This window comes from Macrotis lagotis, chromosome 6 (assembly GCF_037893015.1).
Source record: "Macrotis lagotis isolate mMagLag1 chromosome 6, bilby.v1.9.chrom.fasta, whole genome shotgun sequence".
In the NCBI taxonomy this organism is placed as follows: Eukaryota; Metazoa; Chordata; class Mammalia; order Peramelemorphia; family Peramelidae; genus Macrotis; species Macrotis lagotis.
Window position 1 is genome coordinate 199,750,430 of NC_133663.1, and position 24,453 is coordinate 199,774,882.

A 24,453-nucleotide genomic window follows, 5' to 3' on the forward strand; every position below is an offset into this window, starting at 1 on the left:
CATCAGTTGGGGAATAGCTGAACAAATTGTGATGTGTGATTATGATGGAATACTATTCTACTTTAAAAATGATGAGCAGGATGCTCTCAGAAAAACCTGAAAAGACTTACATGAGCTGATGCATAGTAAAATGTACTGTGAACACAGAGGAATATTGTAGAATGATAAGCTGTAAATGATTTAGTTTTTCTCAACAATATAATGAACTAAGAAAATTCTCTGAAGGACTTATGAAGAATTCTGTCCATCCAAAAGAAAAAGATCATACTTTTCAGAAAACAAATTGAAGCATACTTTTTCACTTTATTTTCTTGAGGTTTCTCTTTTGAGTGGGCTATATTTTCTTTTACAATATGACTATTATGGAAATGTTTTGCATGACTATACATTTATAGCCTTTATCAATTTGATTGCTTTCTCATTGAAGTGATATGGGAAGGGAGGAAATAAAATAATTTAGAACCCAGAATTTTAAAAATAAATGTTAAAAATTATAATGGGGGTGGGGCAGCAAGGTGGTGCAGTGGATAGAGCACCAGCCCTGGTGTCAGGAGTACCTGAATTCAAATCCAGTCTCAGACACTTAATAATTACCTAGCTGTGTGACCTTGGGCAAGCCACTTAACCATAGTCTTGCAAAAACCTAAAAAAATATAACAGGGGAAAATAAAATAGTAAATAAATAAAAAAGACATTGAAAAGAGGTCAGAGAAATTTGTCCTTTTAACTGCCATACAAATAACAACAGGAGCAAAATTAAGTATATGTATTTATAAAGGAAAAGTATATTAATGTAAGTATGTTAAAGGGAAGATTATATCCATTAACTCATAATTTATTATAATTGTAGCAATATTTTCATTACTCTCCATAACATTCCGCGTATTCTGTACAGTAGAAGAGTATATTAATACATTTTAGTATGTAAGAATTCTATAAAGATAAAAACTAGCTATTGCATCTACATTAAAGTTTTAGCTTTAGTATTCTTTCAGCTCAATGAAATGTCCACTAGACAGCATAAAATATCTTTTGACTGCAATAATTATATTATTGTCTACAAATTAAATAATGTATCTGCTAAAATTATTATAATGTCTTATTTTGTGAAGTAAAAATTCCTTGGAGAGTAGAAAAGAGGTGAGGTAGAATTTTATCCACTATTCTCTTATCCCTTGAAAGGTTGTCTTCACTACCAAACTGTACTAATAGAATTTTTTTCCTGATCCTCAGAATTTAATTTTCTAAGATGCCAAATATTAAATTGATTTTGATTTTAATAGAAAACCAAGAAAACAGCCTGATGACTCTAGATATCCACAAATCATTGTGATTCATTCTCTTCAAGTACATGATTGTTTATTTTTGGTCTGCAATTTGGAATAACTACATGATCATGGAAGTAATATTTCTACTATCAAAAAAAATTAATGACCACGAGCTCCCTACTTACATTGACCTCGATTTTGATAGTAAAAAATAAGTGTTACTACATATTCTTAAAATGCTGTGGGGGTAGTGAAGTGACGCTGGATTCAGGAGGACCTGAGTTCAAATTCAGTCTCAGACATTTAATAATTACCCATTTGTGTGACCTTGGGCAAGTCCCTTAAACCCATCACCTTGCAAAAAACAGACAAACAAAAGAAATTGTGGTGTTCTCATTAATAAAGAAAAGCTAATTTTTTTTAACTTGAACTGACTAGGCTGCTGCTGAATTACTTTGAATTTGTTCTTCTGTGCATGTGAAATTTTTGCAATACTAAGTGTACAAAATGTTTGTCCCATTCTAAATCATGTTGCTGAACCAGTGAACAGTTCTTATTATTTGTAAAAAAAAAAAAGTATTATTAATTTTAATGTTTGTAAAATAGCACTTTGAAAAATTCACAAGTATCTAAATCTATGATTTTAAGAGTTTAAAGATAAAAATATTGCTGTTATGAATTAATTTTATCAAAATGCCTTTTGGGGGTTAGATCCTTAAACATTTCACTTTCCACAGAGGATTTAAGCAAAAGAACATCATAAATGTATGAAAATTTGACATTTGAAAGAATGTGTTACAGTTCATTATTTCTTTGAAAAATATATGAATTTACAGACATGAAAATATATGATATGACTATGAATATGTAGACATGAATATATCAATAAATGTACTTTGATATTGCAAACATTTTAACTTATTCAGTTTTGAAGTGCTGTAATGAATGTCAAAAGAAAAATATCATTTAGAGTAATTTTCTAAACTTTTTCTCACATAATTTTATTGTTTATACTACCAACTGTAACACAATGATTCAGGGTGTTTTAAAAATATGAGTAAATCATATATATATATATATATATATATATATATATATATATATATATATATATATATCCTTAGTTTATTTTTAAAATGCACTAATATTTAGTATTTCTGAAACATTTGTTGTTTCCAGGTGGGAAAAGTGGAAAAAAGAAGAAAAATAAAAATGCTTCTAAATCGCAGAAAAACAATGGATCAAACTGGGCTAATGTCCCACTACCACCTCCTCCAGTCCAACCCCTCCCTGGCACAGAGTTAGAACACTATTCAGCAGATCAGCAGGAAGCTGGGTAACATTCTTAAGATATATACAAATATACATTCATACATGCATATGTCTTTTATATATTATATAGATATATATTATTATATTTTTAATTTATGGAATAAAGCAAACATTTCCATAACATAGTATAATAAAAATGTGATTACACATGAAACTGCAAGTCTATTTGGTATAACCTCCTATTGCCTTTACATATATAATAAAGTTATCATATAAAATTATTTTTTCTTACCTTCCCTCTATGCTTAGCTTAGCTTATGTATTTTAATTTGGGTCAGATCTATAATTTCATCAATGTCAGGAGCTCTCAGAAAGCCAACCCCCATCACCATTGCAGATTATATGATAGATACTGTAATAAATGTATATTGATTGATTAACAACTGACTGATTTTGCTTTTCTTTGTGACCTCATTTCTTAGCACAGTGACCAGCCCATAATAAATATTTAATAAATTTTTGTTGACTTGTTTTGAAACTATTCTATATCATAAAATTTTAGAGCTACCTGGAACAAAGACAGGTTGATTTTTCCAAGGTCACAGAACCATATATCTCAGAGATGGAACTTAAAATTAGATTTTTCCAACTCAAAGATTCATTCTTTATCTCTTAGGTCAAGTTCTTTTTAATCTCTCTTATATTTACTATATATTATAGAATAGGCTTATAGAATTAGTATTGATTATTAATTTTACATTAAGAAGCCATTAATTTTACATTAAGAAGATCTAAAAGAGAATAAATTTCATCATCCTTTACAATTTTCTAGTGACTTTGTATTTAGAAAAAACATTAAATTGCATCATATTATAATAACTTAGTGTTATTAGGTCAATTACCTACCTGGTCAGTGGGTAAGGGAATCATAAGTTTTTATGCGGTAATCGTAAGAAAAGTTAAAAATATTTTTAAATTAGAAAATTCTCCTTACTCAAGGGCTGGTGCTCTGTCCACTGCCACCTAATTACCCTATATATCTATAAAGATATTTCTATCTCTATCTCTACCAATATAGGGATAGACACATAAATATACATATGCATGCACACACTGTGATGCAGGTTTATATGTGTGTTTGTTCATACATGTACATGTACACTGTACACACACACACACACACAACCTTGCCTCTCACACAGGGGAAGGGAATTGATCTCCACCAGTAAGGACAGCATCTCATCCCACTGGATTTTGATACCTGAATTACTTGGAATATACATACAAATGTGTATTTGTATTTGGGACAGTCAAATATTGCTCATTTTAGTCAACTGCGCACAGTTTATATCTGCTTTTAGCACAATACAAAAAAAAAGAATAATGTCTGAAAATTCCAAAATGTTTGTAAATCAAAATAACAACAATAATAATAACACTAATTAATATTTATACAGAGTGCTAGGGTTTGCAAAACATTTTGCATATTCATTTGATTCTCATACCAACTCTGTTATAAAGATGCTATCATAAGGCTCATTTTGCAGATAAGATAACTGAGACTGAGAAAATTTGAGTAACTTGAACATGATCACAGCCCATAAGTTTCTGAAGCTGGATTTTGTTTCAGGATTTTGACTCAGAGTTAAATCACTTTACTCATTACACAGATCATTGCATAAGTCAGCCCCTCCCCACAATGTTATCCAAATAACCAATTCTTCTTGAACTACATATGTGAAATTTAGAATTTAATAATTTAACAGGTACACATCCAGATTATTTTGCCAAAATTTAAATTCCCCTCCAAAATTATTTGAATAGTTTTTCCTCACAATTGGTAACATTTTTAATTTTCTTTCTATAATTTTGTAGACTAATTCCAGCTCTTTCTATTTATCTCAATAAACAAATAACATCCTCATGTTCTCTATGACATGCCTATTCTGAGTTTTGCAGGTTAACTTTTCAAACCAGAAATTTCTATATAATGCCAAATTGACCTTTCCTTCTAAATGGCCTCTGCTGCCTCCCTTTCATGTCACTTACCATATATACCCAAATGCCTATATACTAAATTAATTGATGTAATTTCCCTCAGACATTGCACATCTGTAAAGGACACAAAAAGGACTACCTTTCACTTTTTGTGATAAAATAGAGTGTGTGACCTTCTGTGATAAATGTTAAAGATATAAATACTATTAAAGATATAAATAATGTCAGGTATTAGATAGGTCCTTAGAGAGCAGAATGCTAGAGAGCAGTGAAACCAGGTTTTTTGGGAAGGAAAGTCTGAACATTTCTGAATATAAAAATGACTTGAGGCAAATGGAATTTATCTTGAATATAGTAGACAGAACAATTAGAAAATTCAAACTTTCAAAGGAAAAAGATGGTCAACCAAACAAAAAATAAGAATGATCAAGGAAATGTGGAAAGGTTTAAGTTTTCATGTCTTTTTCTTGCCATTTTCCTCACCACTTTAGAGTCAGCAAAGCAAATTCAATAGAACATACTAATGTTTGTAAAGTACTATTTCTGACTTTTTGAAGTCAAAATTGATTCATTCAAAATAAATCTAATCTATTCACTTGACCCTGAATTAGAGATTTTTTCCAGTGCATATGAATGTATGTCCTATACACATGAATATACTTCCTATACATATGTATTTCTGAAACATAAAAACTGAAACATATTGGTATAACGTTCTAGAAATATAAATCATTTTAATTGTATTATAACTTAGCTAAAGTTCAATATATGTATCCTGTAGACTATATTTCCTATATTCCTATATAAGAACAGTAAACTGATATAGTTTTGTGCCATGAGCTTTGACTCTTTGGTAGTAGCATATTTTCTTCCAGGAAGTATGCATACACATATATACACATATACATATGTATACATGTATAACTGTATATTTTTCCAGAATACACACATTGGTTATTTAAGATTCAAACAATGAATACTTTCAGAAGAATTCAAAGTTTCACGATGTTCCAGATCTGATTTTTCTGGATTTTAATATATTATATTACTAATTTCAGTTATTTGTCAATGCCATGTTGATGACAATTGTAACCAGAGTTTCAAAAGCATGACCTGGAAATCAACTTTACCAAAAAAATGAAAGATAGAAATATTTTACTTCTTTTTTTAATGTATTCTCATTTCTGGATATTCAGTCCTATCCTCTATCCTAATCCCTTCCCTCACCCCCCACCCTCAAAAAGTAAGGGTAAGAGGTAGATTTTGGGCAAATATCTTTTAATAGTAAATATTTTCATTATTTTAGTTCAATATATCTTCACTCAATGAATATTTATTAACTCTATTATATGCAAAGCCTTATATCTCCCCACTATAAAAATGATTACTGAAATGATGGAAAAAGTCAGAATTTAAATCTCTAAATCTCAGGATTGAATTTTGAAAGGTTGACTTTTTATGACAAAATAGAAAATAAATACACCAGAAAATCATGAACAGATTAGAAGAAACTACTGAAGGGTGATAAAAAGGAAATTGTTATAGGCAAAAATTCTATACCACTTGTAAATTTGTGATAATGTCACATCATAGGTGATAGAACTTTACATTTTTAATAAAAAAAATCACATATTGAACCTTTTAAAACTTTTATACAAATGTAAATAATTTGTATATATTCACATATACATACTATTTACTCATAGATACTAAAAACATGGACACAATCACAAATTTTTATGTTCTTTATTAATTTTCCTTATCAACAATTTTTTAGTTGTGGTTTATTTATGTCATTAGAAGTAGTATTACTATTTACTACTCTATTAAGATATATAATAAACTGAAATATAATACTTTCTTGCTCAAAACTTCAAACTACTGATTTTTCTACTCAGTTTTTAATTGTAATGCTACATACTGATCTTTAATTGCTCAGAAATTAATTACCATCACTGATATCCCTAAAAATTCATTCCATGTTAAAGTTTTCACATTTCAAAAATTATCAAATCATGGCTCCATTGGAATTAATGATAGTTGTTCTGAACATGCAGCAGCCCAGGATGATAATTGCTCTCATTAACACATCTTTCTGGATAATGTCACTTGGCAAAATTATGCAATCTCTATTATTTCCCATTATTCCTAATACTGAGCATTTTTTAGAATGCTCATATGACATTAGGAAGAGCTCAATCTAAAAATCACTATTTTGTTCAGTTGCAAATGTAAATTGACATTTCTTTGCTACTGTTGGACTTCATTGCATTGTTACTACTAATTTTATCCTTATATTTGACCTTGAACAAAGTTCTTGTGCAACATTGATTTCTTGTCTGTCTTATTACTATTCCTAGGTAAAATAGTATTAACTTCTTATTTAACTGACTAATAAGTCAAACTACATAATGTTTTTGAAGCACTATCTCAAAGATCTTTGGAACAAGAACATTTTATAGTCATTTCTTTTTATAAGCAAAAAAAAAGCAAACAGACATGAAATTCTGTCATTCAAAACAAATGTATCATATTTTTAAATTATAGGCAATTCTGAGAATAGATAGTCATTTTTTAATGCCAGAAAAGCTAATTAAGCAATTTATGAGAGACTAAGAACCCTCCCAAAATTTATTAATAACTTGATCTGAATGACTGATGATACACAAATAAGTTCTCTTAAAAAACTTCTTTCTTAGCTTCCAAATATATATAGCTATCAAAATAGAGATCAAAAATATGTGATGCTTGTGCTGACAAGTACAGTTTCCCTCTTATTTTTTTCTGAAGTGGACAGATCCAAGACTGGTGGCATTTGTAAACTTTGTAGAAATGACGATCTTCCCAAGTCAAAGATATACTTAGTTGGATGTGATAGAGTACCCAGATTACCAATTTGGAACCATCAGTATTTTTGGATAAAGAAGTCTCTGTATTTTGAGTCTCTATAATAGAGTAGGAGATTGTTCAGTAATATTCCCTATATTCATATGGGTTGAATTTTTGGCTAAACTACCACCTAGGAGCCTCCTCCTTTTGAAATTCTTTTGTGCCATGGGTTAGCCCTCTCCCATTTCATAGTAAGACTGGCCATGGCCCTACCATAGTAGGTGAGATTGAGAGGACTATATCCCAAAACATATGAAATGGGAAAAATTAAAAAAAAAATAAAGAAAAACTTAAGGAAACTAGCTACAAAGCTTTTAATATTGATGATTTATTTTATATATTCTGTCTTCTTTCCGTAATCAGATAAAAAAAAAAGGCAACCGTGTTGGATTAGACAGCAACTGAAAAGGTTTGGTTTTGAATCTTTTCTCTGTCACTTACTGTTTGATCTTCTTAAGGCCAGGTTACTTTTCTAAGACTCAAATTTCTCAAAAAGTAAATGAGGTAGTTGGACTAGTTGGCCTCATTATTTCATTGCAACTCAAAAATCTTATGATTTAAGTCATGACTGCTCATTCTCTAAGTGCCATAAGTGACATCCTGAATAATTCCAGTTACATGTGATGATTGTTATTGTGCTGATTAATAAAATTTAGAGGGTTGATGACCCTTGAACTAAATTTTTTAAAATGTAAACAAAGAAATGAGTTTGAATAAATGAGTGAACCTTTCCAAAATAACCAGTTATAAACATTTTCTTGTGATTATTCAGTATGATCAATAATCACATTGCTATGACTGAAATGAACACCATTATGACAAACATATCTATAATTCTGAGCCAGTTGACATTATCAATTAACAGGATAACAATATTTATTTTATTACACTTTCTTAAACTTTCAAATTATCAGGACAATAAAAGAACCCATATGAATGATATGATAAACTTTTCCTCTAAATACTAAGCTCCATGGTTAAATCGTTAGACACGATGGTAAACTTGTGGCCAGAATCACTCAATCTGGTATAAAAATAGTTGCATAAGAGATAACTGGATTTGCTTTATTACAGTAAAGAAAATTATTTTGTTGAATTCATATTTTAATCTCAAAAGGAAGATTAATGGAATATAATATCAAATTATAAACACTGGAAAGTTATGAAAAATGACAAGTTGAGCTTCTTATGGATATTTTTCAAAATGTGATAAAATAAAAAAGAGAATTGATTTTGCACAAAAATGGATAAAAAAAGTTCTGTTTTAAGTTTGTATTGGGAGATCCCAGAGGAAATAACTTGAATATGTAGATGAGTCCAGGTCTGAAGGTATCAGTTTAGTTGCCCTTTAGGTGTGTGCAAAAATCTAAAAGTCATATTATAGAATTCCTTGCTCTCCAGCTTAGTTTGGTCAATGTTAAAATATAACAACATTCTCAAAACTTTCTTAACTTCAAGAATTTCTTTCTTTAGAGTCTGTGATTTAGTAAGGAAATCTTGCAAAATGTCTACAACACTAAGATTTAAAAATAGTATTAAAAAAGCAAAAAATTTTGCTCTCAATCCTCAGTTATTAGGAGGACTTCAGGGGAAAAACATTAAGATATATTATAAAAAACAATACAGAACTATAGCAGATATGATTGATTTGGAAAAGTAAGTTAATAAACATAAGATTTGTTATATCCAGCACCAAAGATGTTTATTTGTTTTTACCAGACTTTTGATTTCTTTGGTATGGGTATTGCCAATGTGAAAATTCCACCTAGCAATAGAGATTAGGATCTTTTTTTAAAACTTACTGGCATGGGAAATTGCCTAGAGAAATAAGAAGTTAAATGACTTGCCCAAGGTAATGCATTCAGTCTATACCACAGACAAAACTTCATTTCCTTCATTTCCTTATACTTCTTCTCAAACAATTGAACATTAGCACATTAGGCAATTATTAGCATATTAATACTTTAGAATTTTAGCTTTCCTAAACAAAAAGATAAAGTGACCACAACTAGTTAGATATGGTGGCTGTTGTTTAACTGTCAAGATAATTTTCTTTTGCTTTCATTTGAAAATTTCAGCTATGACAGTGATGACTGGTGTCCACCATTACCAGTTCAAACATATTTACACCAAGGCATGGAGGATGAGCTAGAAGAAGATGATGACCGTGTCCCAACACCTCCTGTTCGAGGAGTGGCCTCTTCACCTGCCATCTCATTTGGACAGCAGTCTACTGCAACTCTAACACCTTCCCCACATGAAGAAATGGAGCCCATGCTTCAGGCTCACCTTGATGAGCTGACCAGGGCTTATCAGTTTGATTTAACAAAGCAAACATGGTAAATATAACAACTAAAGAAATAGAGGTCTGAAGAAATCGGCATGTGTATATACATACATACATACATATATATATATGTATATATATATACATATATATATATATATATATATATATATAGTGTTCAAACACATAGAAGAGTAGAGCAAGAAGAGACCATAGAGTTCATGTAATGAAACTTCCACATTTCATAGATGGTTAATTACAAAATTAAGTAATTAACTTCATTTCTAAAATGGGATTAGCATCCATATTTTTCTGACAATTGAAATATATATTGCATGTAGTTGGCATTAAAAAGCCTGTTAAAATGAGATATATTTATAAAATCTTAGTACAGTACCTGGCATATGGTAGGTGCTATATAAATGTTTATTCCCTTCCACTTCCCCCATTCCCTGTTGAATTGAAAATACATACACCGACAAAATTTCTAGGTATGTGTAGCTTGTGTGAATAATAAACTTCTGTTATTGACATTCAACTGTAATTCCTTCCTCAAAAGTTTGTTTCATTAACACATACACATACATTTTATATGCAAATATGTACATTTTGGAAGAAAAAATACTATGTTTGATAACACCAAATTTATCATGACAACCACATGTACATATCATAGTAGTTAATTAGACTTGGAGTTAGGAAGACCTAAGTTTAAATCCTGACTCGAATAATTATTAACTGTTTGTCCTTGGGCAACTTAAACTCTCTCAATTTCACTTTAGTCATAGAAGGATAATAATAGCATTTACCTTGCAAAAAATGTTGTGAGGATTAAAATCAATGACTAATATGCTTTACAAACTTCAAAACATTATATAAATGCTATTTATAATCATAGTTATAATAATAGTATTATTAAATTAAAAGATGACTAATTATAAACTCAAGGCTATTATTTTTTCCATATTACATTAATTCTACAAGTTGCAAAATCCATCCAAATACAACCCTATTAATATATGCCAATAGCATAAAATTAATTGCAGTGAATTGATATGTCTCTATCATTTTTGGAATTTTATACATATATCTTATTAGTTTCTTCCTATATTATCGTTTTTTTTTAATAACTGACAACACTTAGATACTTTATAGTATTAATTTGGATAAATATCAAAGTATATTTTCCTATTATCATCTCTTGAAATTTTATGGAAATACCACTACATGTTGATCTTACATCTTTGTGGTAACTAGACTATTAAGTGCAGTTTCTCAAATTAAATTGAAAATGGGATTGGAACAAATTGCCAAAGGAAATAAATACCAAAATATAGCTGTATCATTATTCTCAGGTATTTTCTAAATTGAAATATCACTTTCTGAATAAAAATATTTATATCTTTTATTTATATATCTTTGGGAAGGAAGACACACACACACACACACACACACACAGAGAGAGAGAGAGAGACAGACAGAGAGACAGAGAGAGACAGAGACAGAGAGAGAGAGAGAGAGAGAGAGAGAGAGAGAGAGAGAGATCTTTAAACCACTTGTAAATCATCTTTTTTTCTTTGTGGTTCCCAAATACTCTCTGTGGCAATCATGTATTAAGGATTTGCTAAAGAAAAAAAAAATTAAGAGATTTTGCATCCAATTAACATTACCATTGATTATTATTTTATTCAAAGTGAGTCATTATTTAGTTAATTTGAGTTATCATTTCAAAGATTAATGAAGACTGAAAGATGGTGGAAAACCAAGACTGAAGTTCTGGAGTAATATTATCTTCCTTACCTTTTCACTTAAAATGGCAGGAAAATCAGAAAAGAAATTGGATAGCAGAGGAACTTAATATGTGAGTAAATATTTGCATCTCACAATTATTATACTTATACCTATCATTCTCAGGGACTAAGGAAAAACTCAGTTTTCTATAACTTGCTGAGGACTTAAATTTTTAGAACTGTCATTTCTCAGATTGAAATTAACTTTCAATCACTGATCATAGACATGTGAAGTGCTCATACAAAAGATGATCATATATGCACACTAAAACTGATACTTAAAAAATAAATATGAAATCAATGCAAAAGAACTAATTAACATTGGCAAGATAATTAGATGAAAGGACATTGATTCTACTTAAAAGATGAGCAAAAGGAGCAAAAATAAATGTCGACATCGTTTGAATCTCACCTAAATAGCAGGTGACCTTTTCCTATCAAGGTTTTTAAAAAAGGCTTCAAATGTCAAATAAAAGCATTCATCAAGATGTTTAATAGCATATCACAAATGAAAGAATTTTCACTTATCTATCAATAAGGATTTGTGCCATTTTTTTGGATAGTAAGCAATCTTTCACTAAAAAGTTTGGGAAGAACTCCAATTGCATACATAATAGGTTTTTAATAGAAATCTTTGCCAAAAATCTAATGTCACTGCAAAATATTGTAAAATATGAAAATAACTTGCTCTCTTCTCTGACCAGTCCTTTGTAGTCTAAGTTGATAAAATAGCCATTATCAGCTTCTTGGTACCCGAGGATGACTCTCAGTTTCTCATTTAGGTGAATTATGTTCAAATAAACTGAGCTGAAATACCTCTTTTTTTCCCCCTTACTCTATATCATCACAATATAAGGAAATAGAGGGGTTTTTCTAAATCTAGATTCAATTCAACAAATAATTTTTAAGCACTTATAATAACATACAGGACATTCCATTAGGCACTACCTAAGTTATGAAGATGAAAAACTTGACAATGAGCTCCTTAAAAGCAAGGTTTGTATTTTTGTTATTATTTTTTGCCCTTGTTTTTCCAGCTTTAGTGGAATGTAGTAAGTGCTTGACTAAATGAGTTAACTTAATCAGGGGATAAATTATATGTATAGTTAAGTAAGCCATAAGATAATATGTAAAAAGTTCAAAGAAAGAAATTCTAAACCAGGGATCTTAGCTTTTTTTGTAGTTTTATGCAACCCTTTGGCTGTCTGAGGAAATCTTTGTAATTCTTTAGAATAATGCTTAAATACTAAAATATGTAGAATCATAAAGAAGACCATCTATCATTCAATAATCATCATAATATTTAAAAATCGTTCACGGTCTTTAAGTTAAGAACCCCAGCTCTAGACAAAGTTGATCTAAAATAAAATACCACTTTCAACTGCTGGGATCAGGGAAGGTACATGGTGGAAATGAAACCAAGTTAGGACTTATTTGGAAAAGGTCCTCAAGAGGTAGACATTTGGAAGTGAATGAATTTTAAGGAAGCAGGGGAAATCGATGTAGATGGGTAGGAAAAGCCTTACTTGAATCTGCAGAAGGGGAAGAGTATTCAGTTTGGCTAAAACATTAACTATGTAAGAAGAGTCAGTGAAAAAAGATTCACAGTTAAGTTGAAAACAGATTGTGGAGGGTCTTAAATGTCAGGCTTAAGTTTGAATTTTTTTCAAGAGAAAGCTGCAAGAAGTTTTTGAACAAGGGTAAAAGTAACATGGGCATACCTTTACATAAAGCAATGATATTTTATAAACCATGTAAACTGAAACTGAAGGTAGAGAAAATAATTAGGAAGTCATTGACTGAGAGAGAAGTGTATTATTGCGAATGAGTGAGGAAGGAATGACAACTGTGAAAGTAAAATTGAAAACAATTCACTTTAGTAGATAGTAAAGGGGAAGAATTAAAAAAAATTTACTCCAAGATTTTAAAATCTGATCACTAGGACGAAGGTATACTAGGTTGCTCAAAGACTTTCTTCCCAAAACAAAGACCAAGAGAAGAACGAGACAGTTGAAAAAAACCCTCAAAATTCATTCAGGTAGTAATTTATTAAGTGCCTATTATGTGCTAGGCATATGTTAAGTGCCTGAGGACAAAATGGAAAGCATAAGAACAGTCTCTGCTCTTAAGTCTAACAACATAATGAGAAAAGAAAACAAAGGAAATCTGAGAAATGGAAGGGAAAGGATATCTAATGTAGAGCATGAAGTCTAGAGGAGTATAGCTGAATGGGAAATGATTAGATCATCATCCTGAGAATCCTCCTTAATGAATTAGGTGGATGGAACTTCATTTTCTATCCTCCATCCTCTCCAATCAGAGTGACCTCAAAGCCGGAGAGCCAAATGTGTGAATTCCAGGGAGGGTGTAACTTACAAGAAGTTGAAGTTCCTAGGGGCACAATGGCATCCAACAGGGTATAGCTGAGTTGGAAATGGACATGTAGGCCAATTCATACTGTATGCTCACTAAAAACATTGCTATTTTTTCTTTTTTGCTCTATTCATGACAATCAATGTTGCTCCAGATCACTTGCACACAAGAATAACTGGTACTCTAGCTATTTATTGATACCCTTAAAATATCACCAACCTACTTCTCATTTTGATTTACAAATTCATTGATCATTCCCTTTCATTCCTGCATCTGACCACACTCCTGTCATGTTGCTACTGAATCAGGAAAAAATAATAGTCTTGAGGGAAAAATAGGTCTCATGATGAACATGTCAAATTTGTGAAGGACTGGGACAACTCAGTAAAACTGTACAAGAAGCAGCTGAAAGGTATGCTTTTAAACCAGGGGAGAGATAAAAACTTGATATACTGATTACACAGTCAGGTGTAGAGACAATAATGAAACAATGGAAATAGGAGAGATCACCAAAAGAGAGAGTTTAAAGATGATATAGAGGTCAAAGAAGGCAATTTTAGTCCTAACCAAACTTTGAGATCATCTACAACAATCTCCTTCTTTAAAAAGAAGTTAGGACCTAGATAAGGCTTATAAGTAGTTCGGGCATAATAAAACAGAAATCTGTATCTCCTAGGTCACTTCCATGAACTTTACACTATTACATATTACTTTATCATTTGGAGTCTTCGTGCATAGGGAGATATATTTCTGTAACCTAATTAATTTTTCATAAAGGTTGGGAAAGGGAACAGGCATTATTAGGCAACTGTGCTAAACATTTTGCAAATGTTGTCTCATTTGTTCCTTGCAACAACTCTGCAAGTCAGCTAGTATTATTATCTCTATTTTACAAATGAGTAACTGAGGCAGACAACTTAAGTTACTGAGAATCATACAGCTAATAATTGTCTGAGGCTGGATTTGAATCCAGGACTTTCTTACTATAGGCTTGGCACTTTGTCAAGAGTGTCACCTAGCTATCAATATAATGTTTAAGCTAAACAATAGGAATAAAAGTTTTTAAACATTTAGTATTGAATGGAAATGGTAAGCTACTGCTACTTTATAGATAAATCATCTTCATAAACTAAGTTGTCATCATTAGAAAGACTAACATTTTGTGTTTTTTTAACTTAAAATATATTCTGTGTAAAGGTATCTTTTCTCCTCTTATAGGCACATCCAGAGCAACAGTCATCCTCCTCAGCCCCCAGTTCCACCACTAGGTTATGTTTCAGGAACACTGATTTCAGATTTGGAGATGGATATTCCAGATGATGATAATGATGATGATGACGATGAGGAGGAGGAGGAGGAGGAAGAGGAAGAAGAAGCATTAGAAATTACTAGACCCTTGAGAGGTCAAGAGCAGACTCCAGGATCCAGTATGGACAATCTAGACAGTTCTGTAACAGGTAACAATTGACTTATCAGAAATAATAGCCTTATTGATATATTTTAAATGTATTACATATCAAATACATTTTAGCAAGGTTTATTTCATTCTATTTCTATAATAGTTTAAATATATTAATACTAAACACATTCAAAAAAGGGATTTGGACATATTTTTGCTTTGCTGCAAAAGTGATAAGAAAATTCATGAATTTTAAAAAGCTCTAAAGACATGAAAGAAAACTCAATTATATTCAAAGCTTTTGAGAAGTTCAGTCTATCAAAGAAGCAAGTCTATTACATCTTTTAAAATTGGCTTTTGGAAATGATATATTTCATATGTTAGTGAATGCAATCTTAGAAGCCTCAAGATATTTTATTTTGTAAAATATTTACTGATAAAATAAGAAAAAACTTCAGAATAGATTTCTACTGGACAGCACAAAATATTATTTTAAAATGAAGAAAACATAATATATAAAGAAAATTTTTGATATTCATGGATTTGATAGTTTTATTCTAGAAAAAGATAATTATTTATTCAGTTTTCTCCTTAGCTTTTGATTCTAGCCACAGTGCAAGAGGTTGCAAAAGAATTCATCAAAATTTGGAACCAGAATTAAATATTAGTTTTGAAATACATTTTAAACCATATGAGCATGTGTGAATAAATACTGCTTTTGTCCTTAGATAATGAATCCTTTACTTAACATCAAAAATATATGATACTTTAGTTCAATGAGAAGAAAACTATCCATTACAAATGTACAACCTTCATGAGAATCCACTAATTTCTGTACTTTCTTTTAGAATGCCATTCCTCTTAGATGGCATTTAAATGTTCTTCCATTTAATTTTTAAGTTCTAAGGATTTTTACACCCTTATCTAGCATTGCAGGTGTGCAAATACATTGAAACTCCCAGTGATGGAAACTGGAATGTGACAATAATGAATACCTAAAATCAGTACCTATAATTTTCCTCAGCATCCCTTGTTGAATTAAATTGTGTGCAATGCACTATCCTAATTTTCCTTTTGTCTCCTTGCATTCAAGTCATTCTATTTGCTAAGTTAATGAAGGTTTAAGGACTGCAGCTCTACTTGGTATGATTTCAAAACCAGCTCCAAATGAAGGTTACCGAATTAAAGTTTAAATCTAGGAATTCAAAGGGGTTGAGATTTATTGCATTAGGTAGCTAAATTACAGCCCTAATCTCCTTTGGGTTATAATTTTGCATCCTTTTGCATATCTCAATAATAACTCTGAAGCCTTCCCACTAGAAATTTAGCAAAGGCTCTACATACAAATAAATTTTAAAAATCAGTTTATCCTTGTTGCTTATTATTAATGATGGAAATGCACTATCATTTTGAACATTTACATCTTCATTTGTTAGCATCTACAAGGTATTCAAATATTATTAGAGTAAGGAAATTACACTTCTACTGTAGTTAATTTAGCAATCATCCAATTGAAATTTTCATAGCTAAGAAAACAAGACCTACTTTCCTATGTGAAATCAACTAAATTACTGTCATTTATAAAAATATTTAGACATTCTGATATAATAGGCTGAGATCAGTTCATTTCTAAATAAAGCTATGTCTTTTTTAGAAACATGGAGTTATATAATAATTTCAGATATTCAGATAACATGCCTTTCCCCCTGGCCACCTAATTTCTACAATAAGTTTGAAGGGAAAGACACTTAACGTCTTAATTGTTGAACCTAGAACTAACCTTATTAGTAAATGTATCCTCTCGCAAAGGGAGATGGAATTTCTGGGTGCATATATTCTATAAAATGTGAATGTTAGAAAGAGTAGTATGCTAATGAGTAATGAGCTAAAGTGCCTCTATTTCCTTCAGACACTTAAGATTTGATTTAACAGTGCTAAATGAGGTGGGCAATTAAAAACACATCATTTCCATTTGCTTGCTAGTTATTTTAAGATGTTAAGCGGTCACATAGAAGATTTTTATTTCAACCTAAGATAGTTTTGACTCTGAATTCGTGTATGGTTTGGGATAATTGAATAATTTATTTCAGTTAAAATTCTATACTACTTTCATATATTATTAACTTATTAACCTGATGAATATCCTGTTAAAACAGGACAGTCAAGTTAGTATGGATTCCCAAAAGTTCCCAAAAAAACCAGAATCAGATTCAAAACTTAACCAATACAGGCAGGGTTAAAAAGACTCTACATGAAATTACACGGTTTTACTTACCTTCATTGTTTTCAGACAGCTTTCATATTAGGAAAAATGCATAGTATTGAAACTATTTCCATAAAAATAACTTGTATCTATATTTTTGTTTCTTATACTAGTGATTCAGCAATGACACTTCTTTGTTGGTTGTTCATGAAAAAAGTCAAAAGCAAATGAGAGGGAAAAGTATAAGTTCCTCCATTTCTAATGAATTCTCTAAGACAGCCATGGAAATCATTTAAAAAAATATTTTAAAATGATAGCACTGAATAAATAATTACTGACTCCTCATTTATGTTTTCCTCTAGTTATAATTCTCTCACATATATTTGCAAGATTATTAAACCCAATCAGCAATTTAATAAATATATTTAAATACATAAAGAAAATGAATTTATGTATCTTATTCAAATTGTTTTCTTACATTTTTAGCTGTTGCAGATTTTTCAAATTGCTGAAAAGTCAAAAATCTCCCAAATTTATATTCCCAAATTTTCAAATTTAAAGATATAATGTTACTTCTATCTCATTCATCTAGGAAACAAAAAATTATTTCAATGTTAGTTATTATTTTCCCTGATCAAAGGGAATCAAAGGAAATTTCAGCTTCATTAATGTGGATCGGAGTTCAAGAAATATAACTTCATCCTTATTCCTTAAGCCCATATCAGTAGTTAGACGTTTACTGTAACTGTTACATGATAATATAAATCCTATGGAATTGTACTATAACAATGTGGTCTGAAAACTGAAAGTATTCACCAAACAAACAAATAAAGAACAAATAAACAAATAAAACTCTCCTACTTAATACTAGAGTCCATGAATATACCAATTGGAAGGAGATGTCTATTTTATTGCTTTGAGAGGTACAGTCCACTTTTCAAAAAAAAAATATTAAATCATAAAAATTTTGATAAAATCTGGAAATTTTCCTTGAAATTAAGATATATAACTTTTAAAAATTTAGTTACTAAAAATTGGATGTGATGAATACAAACTGTGATCAAAAATTATTTGGAAAAAATTCAAGTAACACAATTCCATGTTTTTACTATCATTGTCAAAATCAATTAAATAAATTTTCAAAAGAAACAATAGCTTTGAAATATTTTAAATACTCATACTTATTTTCAATTTCCATAGTTAAAAGTATAAAACTAATATATTTTACATTCATTTCATATTTGTTATCTTCTTATGTATTGAATATTTGCAAATGCAATATATTTGAATGGAATAGAACAACTTTTATAGAGTAGGGCTCATCAATTACTTAAGTCATCTATTGTCAAAGTTGAAGTCAATATTTATTTAGATTGATTTGCTCAGAGATAAATTATAGCTTTGATTTTATTTTATAGACAGGCAGATTGTATTTGATAATAAGTGTGATTCATAGAATAAATATATGTTCAGAAAATGGAAAACTGCTAGATTGTTTTTTTAATGTCATAAAAATGATAATGCCACAATTAGTAAGGTCATATTATAAAGTATAGAATTTACTCAAGCTTAATGCATCTAGGGTATTCATCAACTAGGAATGATTTAGCATAAAATGACATGTAAATGAATTGATGACTGATCATAAATTAATTTTAGAGCTGAAGATGTAATAGAGACACAGCAAGATGCCACTTTATATCATAGTATTTTACTGCTCAGTAACATTTGAGCATCTACTTAATGTGTATTTTTTAGTAGTATGAATATAATTAAGAATTTTTTGACTTTTCAGCAATTTGAAAACTGGAAAATCTGACAAGATTAAAAATGTAGATAGAAATAAATTGGACTAAGTGACATGAATTCATTTTATGATATGTTTACGTATTTATTGATAATACTTTCAGTTATAAAATGTCAAAATGTTATGGATTGCTTAGCAACTTATATTTCAAATTTTCTAGTGTTAACTAGGTTTTATCACTCACACATTGTTTGCTTTATTTTTCAGTAGTATACTTTTATTAACCATACATAACTTTTATTCAAATTTCTCATATACTTCTAATAAATCAATCATGGTACTACTTTCCTTGTAGGAAATATGTACTCATTACATGAAAAAAAACAAGAGTTAAATATGCCCTGCCTTCAAGGAGCTTACAATATAATGTTGAAACAATATAAATTTATGTAGTCAAATATAATATGCTTGAAATATATATGGAAATTACACATATAACATTATTGTTATTATATCACTTTTTTGTTGCCAATATCACCATTTCTATTTAGAGTTTATTGGGAGCTAGCACCACCATAAAATAATTAATATGCTTTGGTTAAATGCCTACTATATGCCCAATCACTGTTAGGGCTGTAGGATGCAAAGTCAAAATAAAAGAGTTTTCAGTTTATTGAAGGAGACAGCACATACACTACCAAACATGGATAAAATAACTGGGATTGAGGATAGGCAAGAGAGATGATATTAACCTCAATGAACATTATAGGTTCACCCCTCCTTACCATGGCTGGAGCAACATTTCTGAGGGGAGAAGGAATGCTTTAGATTCTTGTTTAGAATCTAGAAATTTAGAATTTAGAAATCTTGTTTATTTATACACCATCCTTTTTGTATATCCCTTGTTTGTATTGGCCAGAAATTTGTACCATTTCTTTATCTGGGATTAGAATAACTTCTTTAGTTTTTCAATATAGGAAGATATTGAGATTTGGAGGGGACAAGAGGTCAGGAAAGACTTCCTACAATAAGTTGGAGTTGAGTCTTTGAAGAGTTAGCCAGTTCAAAGTACAGGAAAAGAACATATGAGGACAGATTGGCAGCGAAAAAAGAGTTTTGGCTCTTCCTTTTCTAACTCTATGCCTCCTGTCCTCTCTAAAAATGTAATCAAAAGTACATTTTGTTTGAGGCTAGGAAACAAGAAAAAATTAAGAGGATAAAGAGGTTAGTTTTCCCTCCCCTTATTTAACCAGAAACCTTATTTACCATATGGCTTCAGTAACTTAGTTAAACACTGTGAATTATCAAAAGATTATGATTACTTTTAATGTTTCCTTGAATATTCTATAATATCATTAAATTATTAATATTAAGCCTAAATATAATATTAAAAGATGTTTCTGTAATACCAAAACCAAATTCAGATGGATATAATATTCTGAACTAGTGCTTAAACTTCAGTCATTTTAATTTTGTTCTTATAACATTCTTTCAATTTAGATAATCTTTTTATATAATTATGTGGGGACTTATTGTCTTGAATATATAGACAAAATATTTATTTTATTCTTGATTATTGTATTTCTGAGATATCTCCTTCAGCTGTCCAGGTAATAAAGAATTTTCTGTAATTATATTCCCTATTTATAAGATTTTTTATATGACAAAAATTGGTCATTACTTAAAGAAAAAAGGATTTAGAAAAAATTAAATTACATTTTTCTTAAAACATAGATTTTATGAATGAACTATAAAGAACCTTGAAGTAACTCTAATATCCTTGCAGTATTTTAAGAAGTGTATTCTTTTCTAAAGTCTTTTTGTGACCATTTTGTTTCCTCCTATCTACTATAGTATCATATGGAAAAGTTCATTGCATCATTTCTCTTGTAACTTTTGCCTGATGGTCCTTGACTTGGAATCAAATGTTGTTCTTTCTGAAGAAGCTCAGTTTCTTCTGTTATCTTAATTTCCTTGCAACTGTTTGACAAGTGAACTGTGTTTGGAAAGCAAAAAAAAAAAAAATGTGTGATTTTGGCAAACAGAATCAAAACTCAGTCATCCTCACTGCTACACTTAATATACTTTCAGGTTGACAGATTCTTCTTACCCCTTAAATTTCTGTGTGCTCTTGTTATTATTGTTTTTTGCCTTATTTTGCTTTTCCTTATCAGATTTTTAAAGTGCATGGAAGGCATGAAAGCCTGACAATTAACTAAAACTTATAGATTTCATCTATTAAATAAAGTAGAGGGGAGAAAAAAGGTAGAAAAACAGAGTACTTCATTTTATCTTAATATATCTGTGTGTGTTTCTGGAATTCAAAGTGATTTTAGAAATTAGAACTATTTCATGACATGTATTTCTTTTATTTGAGGAAAATGTGCTATATCTTTATCACATCACATTGAAATGTTAACATGTAACTTCTTTAAGGAAATCATTGAAATTAATGATGTTGGGTTTAGTTTAAGAGCCTATTTTGGTTTGATAAAGAAACAATACATTATATTAAGAGCTGGCATTGGAGAAGACTTGACTTCCATTTCCACCTCTCACATAAAATAGGTGACCCTGGACTAATCAATTACCTTTTCAAAGGCATTTCTCTAAGCCTATAATTTGCAGAAAAGATGCTAACCTGCATCAGATTTTTCTTCATTTCAAGTTCCTAATATAAATCAAATCACAAGACCAAAGATTAATCCCTTTCCTAAAATTGTATTTTTTAAATGTGGCATCTTCTCTGCACCATATGCAATTATACAAACAGTTCATATATAAGATATATACAACTCACTGGAGAACTACGTTTGTTTTTAGGTTCAATGGTAAATGGATGGGGTTCTGCATCTGATGAGGATCATAACTTTTCTAGTCATAGATCTAGTGTAGTTAGCTCCTCAGATGACTCCATCTTGACCAGAAACAGTTTTGTACAAGCACTGGTTGCAGCAGCAGATAAAGCTGGTTTTAGACTGGATGGAACCAGTCTTACAGAAACAGGTTGGTAGATTCAAAATTGCCAGTTTCTGCATGTGGAAACCTTATGCTATTCATATGAGCTTTTTCATCCTATTGATCATCTTTCTCCTCAAATAATCTGGATAAATACTTACCATAACTACCTAATTTAAGTAATAGAGCATCATTCTGTCTTCTAATTATTCCCTTTATTATCTACTTCTAGATAAATTAATTGATACATGTTTCTTTTTTTTATATTTCAGCAAGGCTGCTACTAATTTTGGCCTTACTTATCTGATAGTTCATGCTTTGCAAAATCCTCATACAATAAGTAAATTGTCTAGTGATTAAAAAAGTACTCAGCTTTTATCTCTATTACTATACTTCTAGTCTATTTCTTTTGCAAATGCATTTTCTGGGAAGCCTTTCTAAGCATGGGGGTAAGTGCATCTAAGTTTGTCACTCTAAAAGAGCAAATGCGGGATAGTTTTGTTAATTGAGATTTGTTATTTAATCCAATAATTGCTTTTTTTACTTTATTTTACAGGATGCTAATTAAAAAGACACCTAAAGAATTTGCAAGTTAAATTTAATGGTTCTTAAATATAGGGGTTTTTTTTTAAGAATTCAGTTTTTCGGGGCACCTAGGTAGCAAGCACAGTGAATAGAGCACCAGCCCTGGAGTCAGGAGGTCCTGAGTTTAAATGTGGCCTCAGACACTTACTAATTACCTAGCTATGTGCCCTTGGGCAAGTCACTTAACTCTATTGACTTGCAAAAAAAAATTCAGTTTTTCCTTCTGAAATAAATAATGGTACCTTATTTTTCACTGCTCCAAAAAAGAACCTTGTTTATTGCTCTAAGAAATTATCACTAAATTTCATTTTTGTCTTTCTTGAAACAAAATTGCTTTAATAATCCACTTAAGTGTATGTGTGTACCTAATATATAAATAATGAGAAAATGTCCTCTTTCAAGGGAAATCAGCAATACTATGCTATTTATAATCTTAAAAGAATTGGCTAGGTCCCTAAATTTTTAAGTAACTTCTCAGGGTTTGTATAGTCAATGTTTCAGAGATAGAATTTGAACCTAGGAGGCAGAGATTAGCTCTCTACCCATTATACAAAGGTTCCTTCCTCTCATATGTAATCAGGAAGATTTGAGCTCTATCCCCACCTGTGACTCATAGTTTATGTAGCCTGAGGCAATTCCCACAAGAGTACAAGTTGCTGAAAAGTTTGAGAGACAGAGAGAAATGCCCTATATAATTCAAATTTATATCCACAGAAGAAAAAATATTAAGTTTGAAATATTAAATTTACTCTTCTGCCTAGGAATTGTAGACTTTTCTTGGATTTAACATTTAAATTACAATGTGATGGAAGATAATAGTTTTTTTAATTTATTTTTTTTTTGCTTGAAAAAGTTTAGGTCATAAATTGAATATTCACTGAGTGTTTTATGTGGTATATACAAAATGCAGAAACAATTTGAAAAGTTAAAGGAAATTAATAAATTAGGTAGCATAAATTCATTTTCTTCATGAATTCTAATACTAATAAACATTAGGAAACATATCAGATTACCTTAAAGACAAGCAGCTAGATAAGTGTGTTTAGAATAAATAATACATATTTATATAATAATCACATTAGCTCAACTTTGTATATATTTTTAGTTTTATAATGTGCTTTTCTCATAATAATCATTTTTAATAATAATAAACAATAGATGCCATGTCACTTTTTATAAGATTCTTGGTAGTGTATTGTCTTCATATTATGAATGAAACTCTTGGTAACTAATTCACATTCACAAAGCTTGGAATATCAGTTAGTGCTGGAACTCAAGCCTTCAGATTCTAAATCCAATTTTCTTTCCTCTATGCCAAATGCTTTCTTGTAGAAGGTATACATGTTAGATTCTATTTGGTGTTAAAATTGTTATCTAGCATTTGTTTTAAAACCAGGATAATTCTACCATCTTTCCTTGAATACATACATACATACATACATACATACATACATACATACATTAAAGCAAAAGTAAAATGATTACGGTTTTCATAATGATTTCACAAGTTAGAAGTGGAAAGTCATGAGTACTTTATACTTGCACACTTAGACTGCTGAGTATCACGTATCTTATTATGAAGGATACTTGTACAGCAGCTAGGTGTGGGCAGCTAGGTGTCACAGTGGATAGACCAGTCCTGGAGTCAGGAGGACCTGAGTTCAAATCTGAACTCAGGCACTGC

At 30.3% G+C, this 24,453-nt stretch overlaps 1 protein-coding gene across 1 annotated transcript in view; it reads left to right on the top strand.

The window, feature by feature from the left end:
- The window catches only part of ROBO2 (roundabout guidance receptor 2), a 795,143-nt gene that overhangs the window by 754,353 nt on the left and 16,337 nt on the right, over positions 1-24,453 (top strand). The window contains 3 exon segments of the mRNA XM_074192780.1: positions 2,448-2,604; positions 9,506-9,766; positions 15,096-15,334. Of these exon segments, the coding sequence (XP_074048881.1) occupies positions 2,448-2,604; positions 9,506-9,766; positions 15,096-15,334 (657 nt within the window).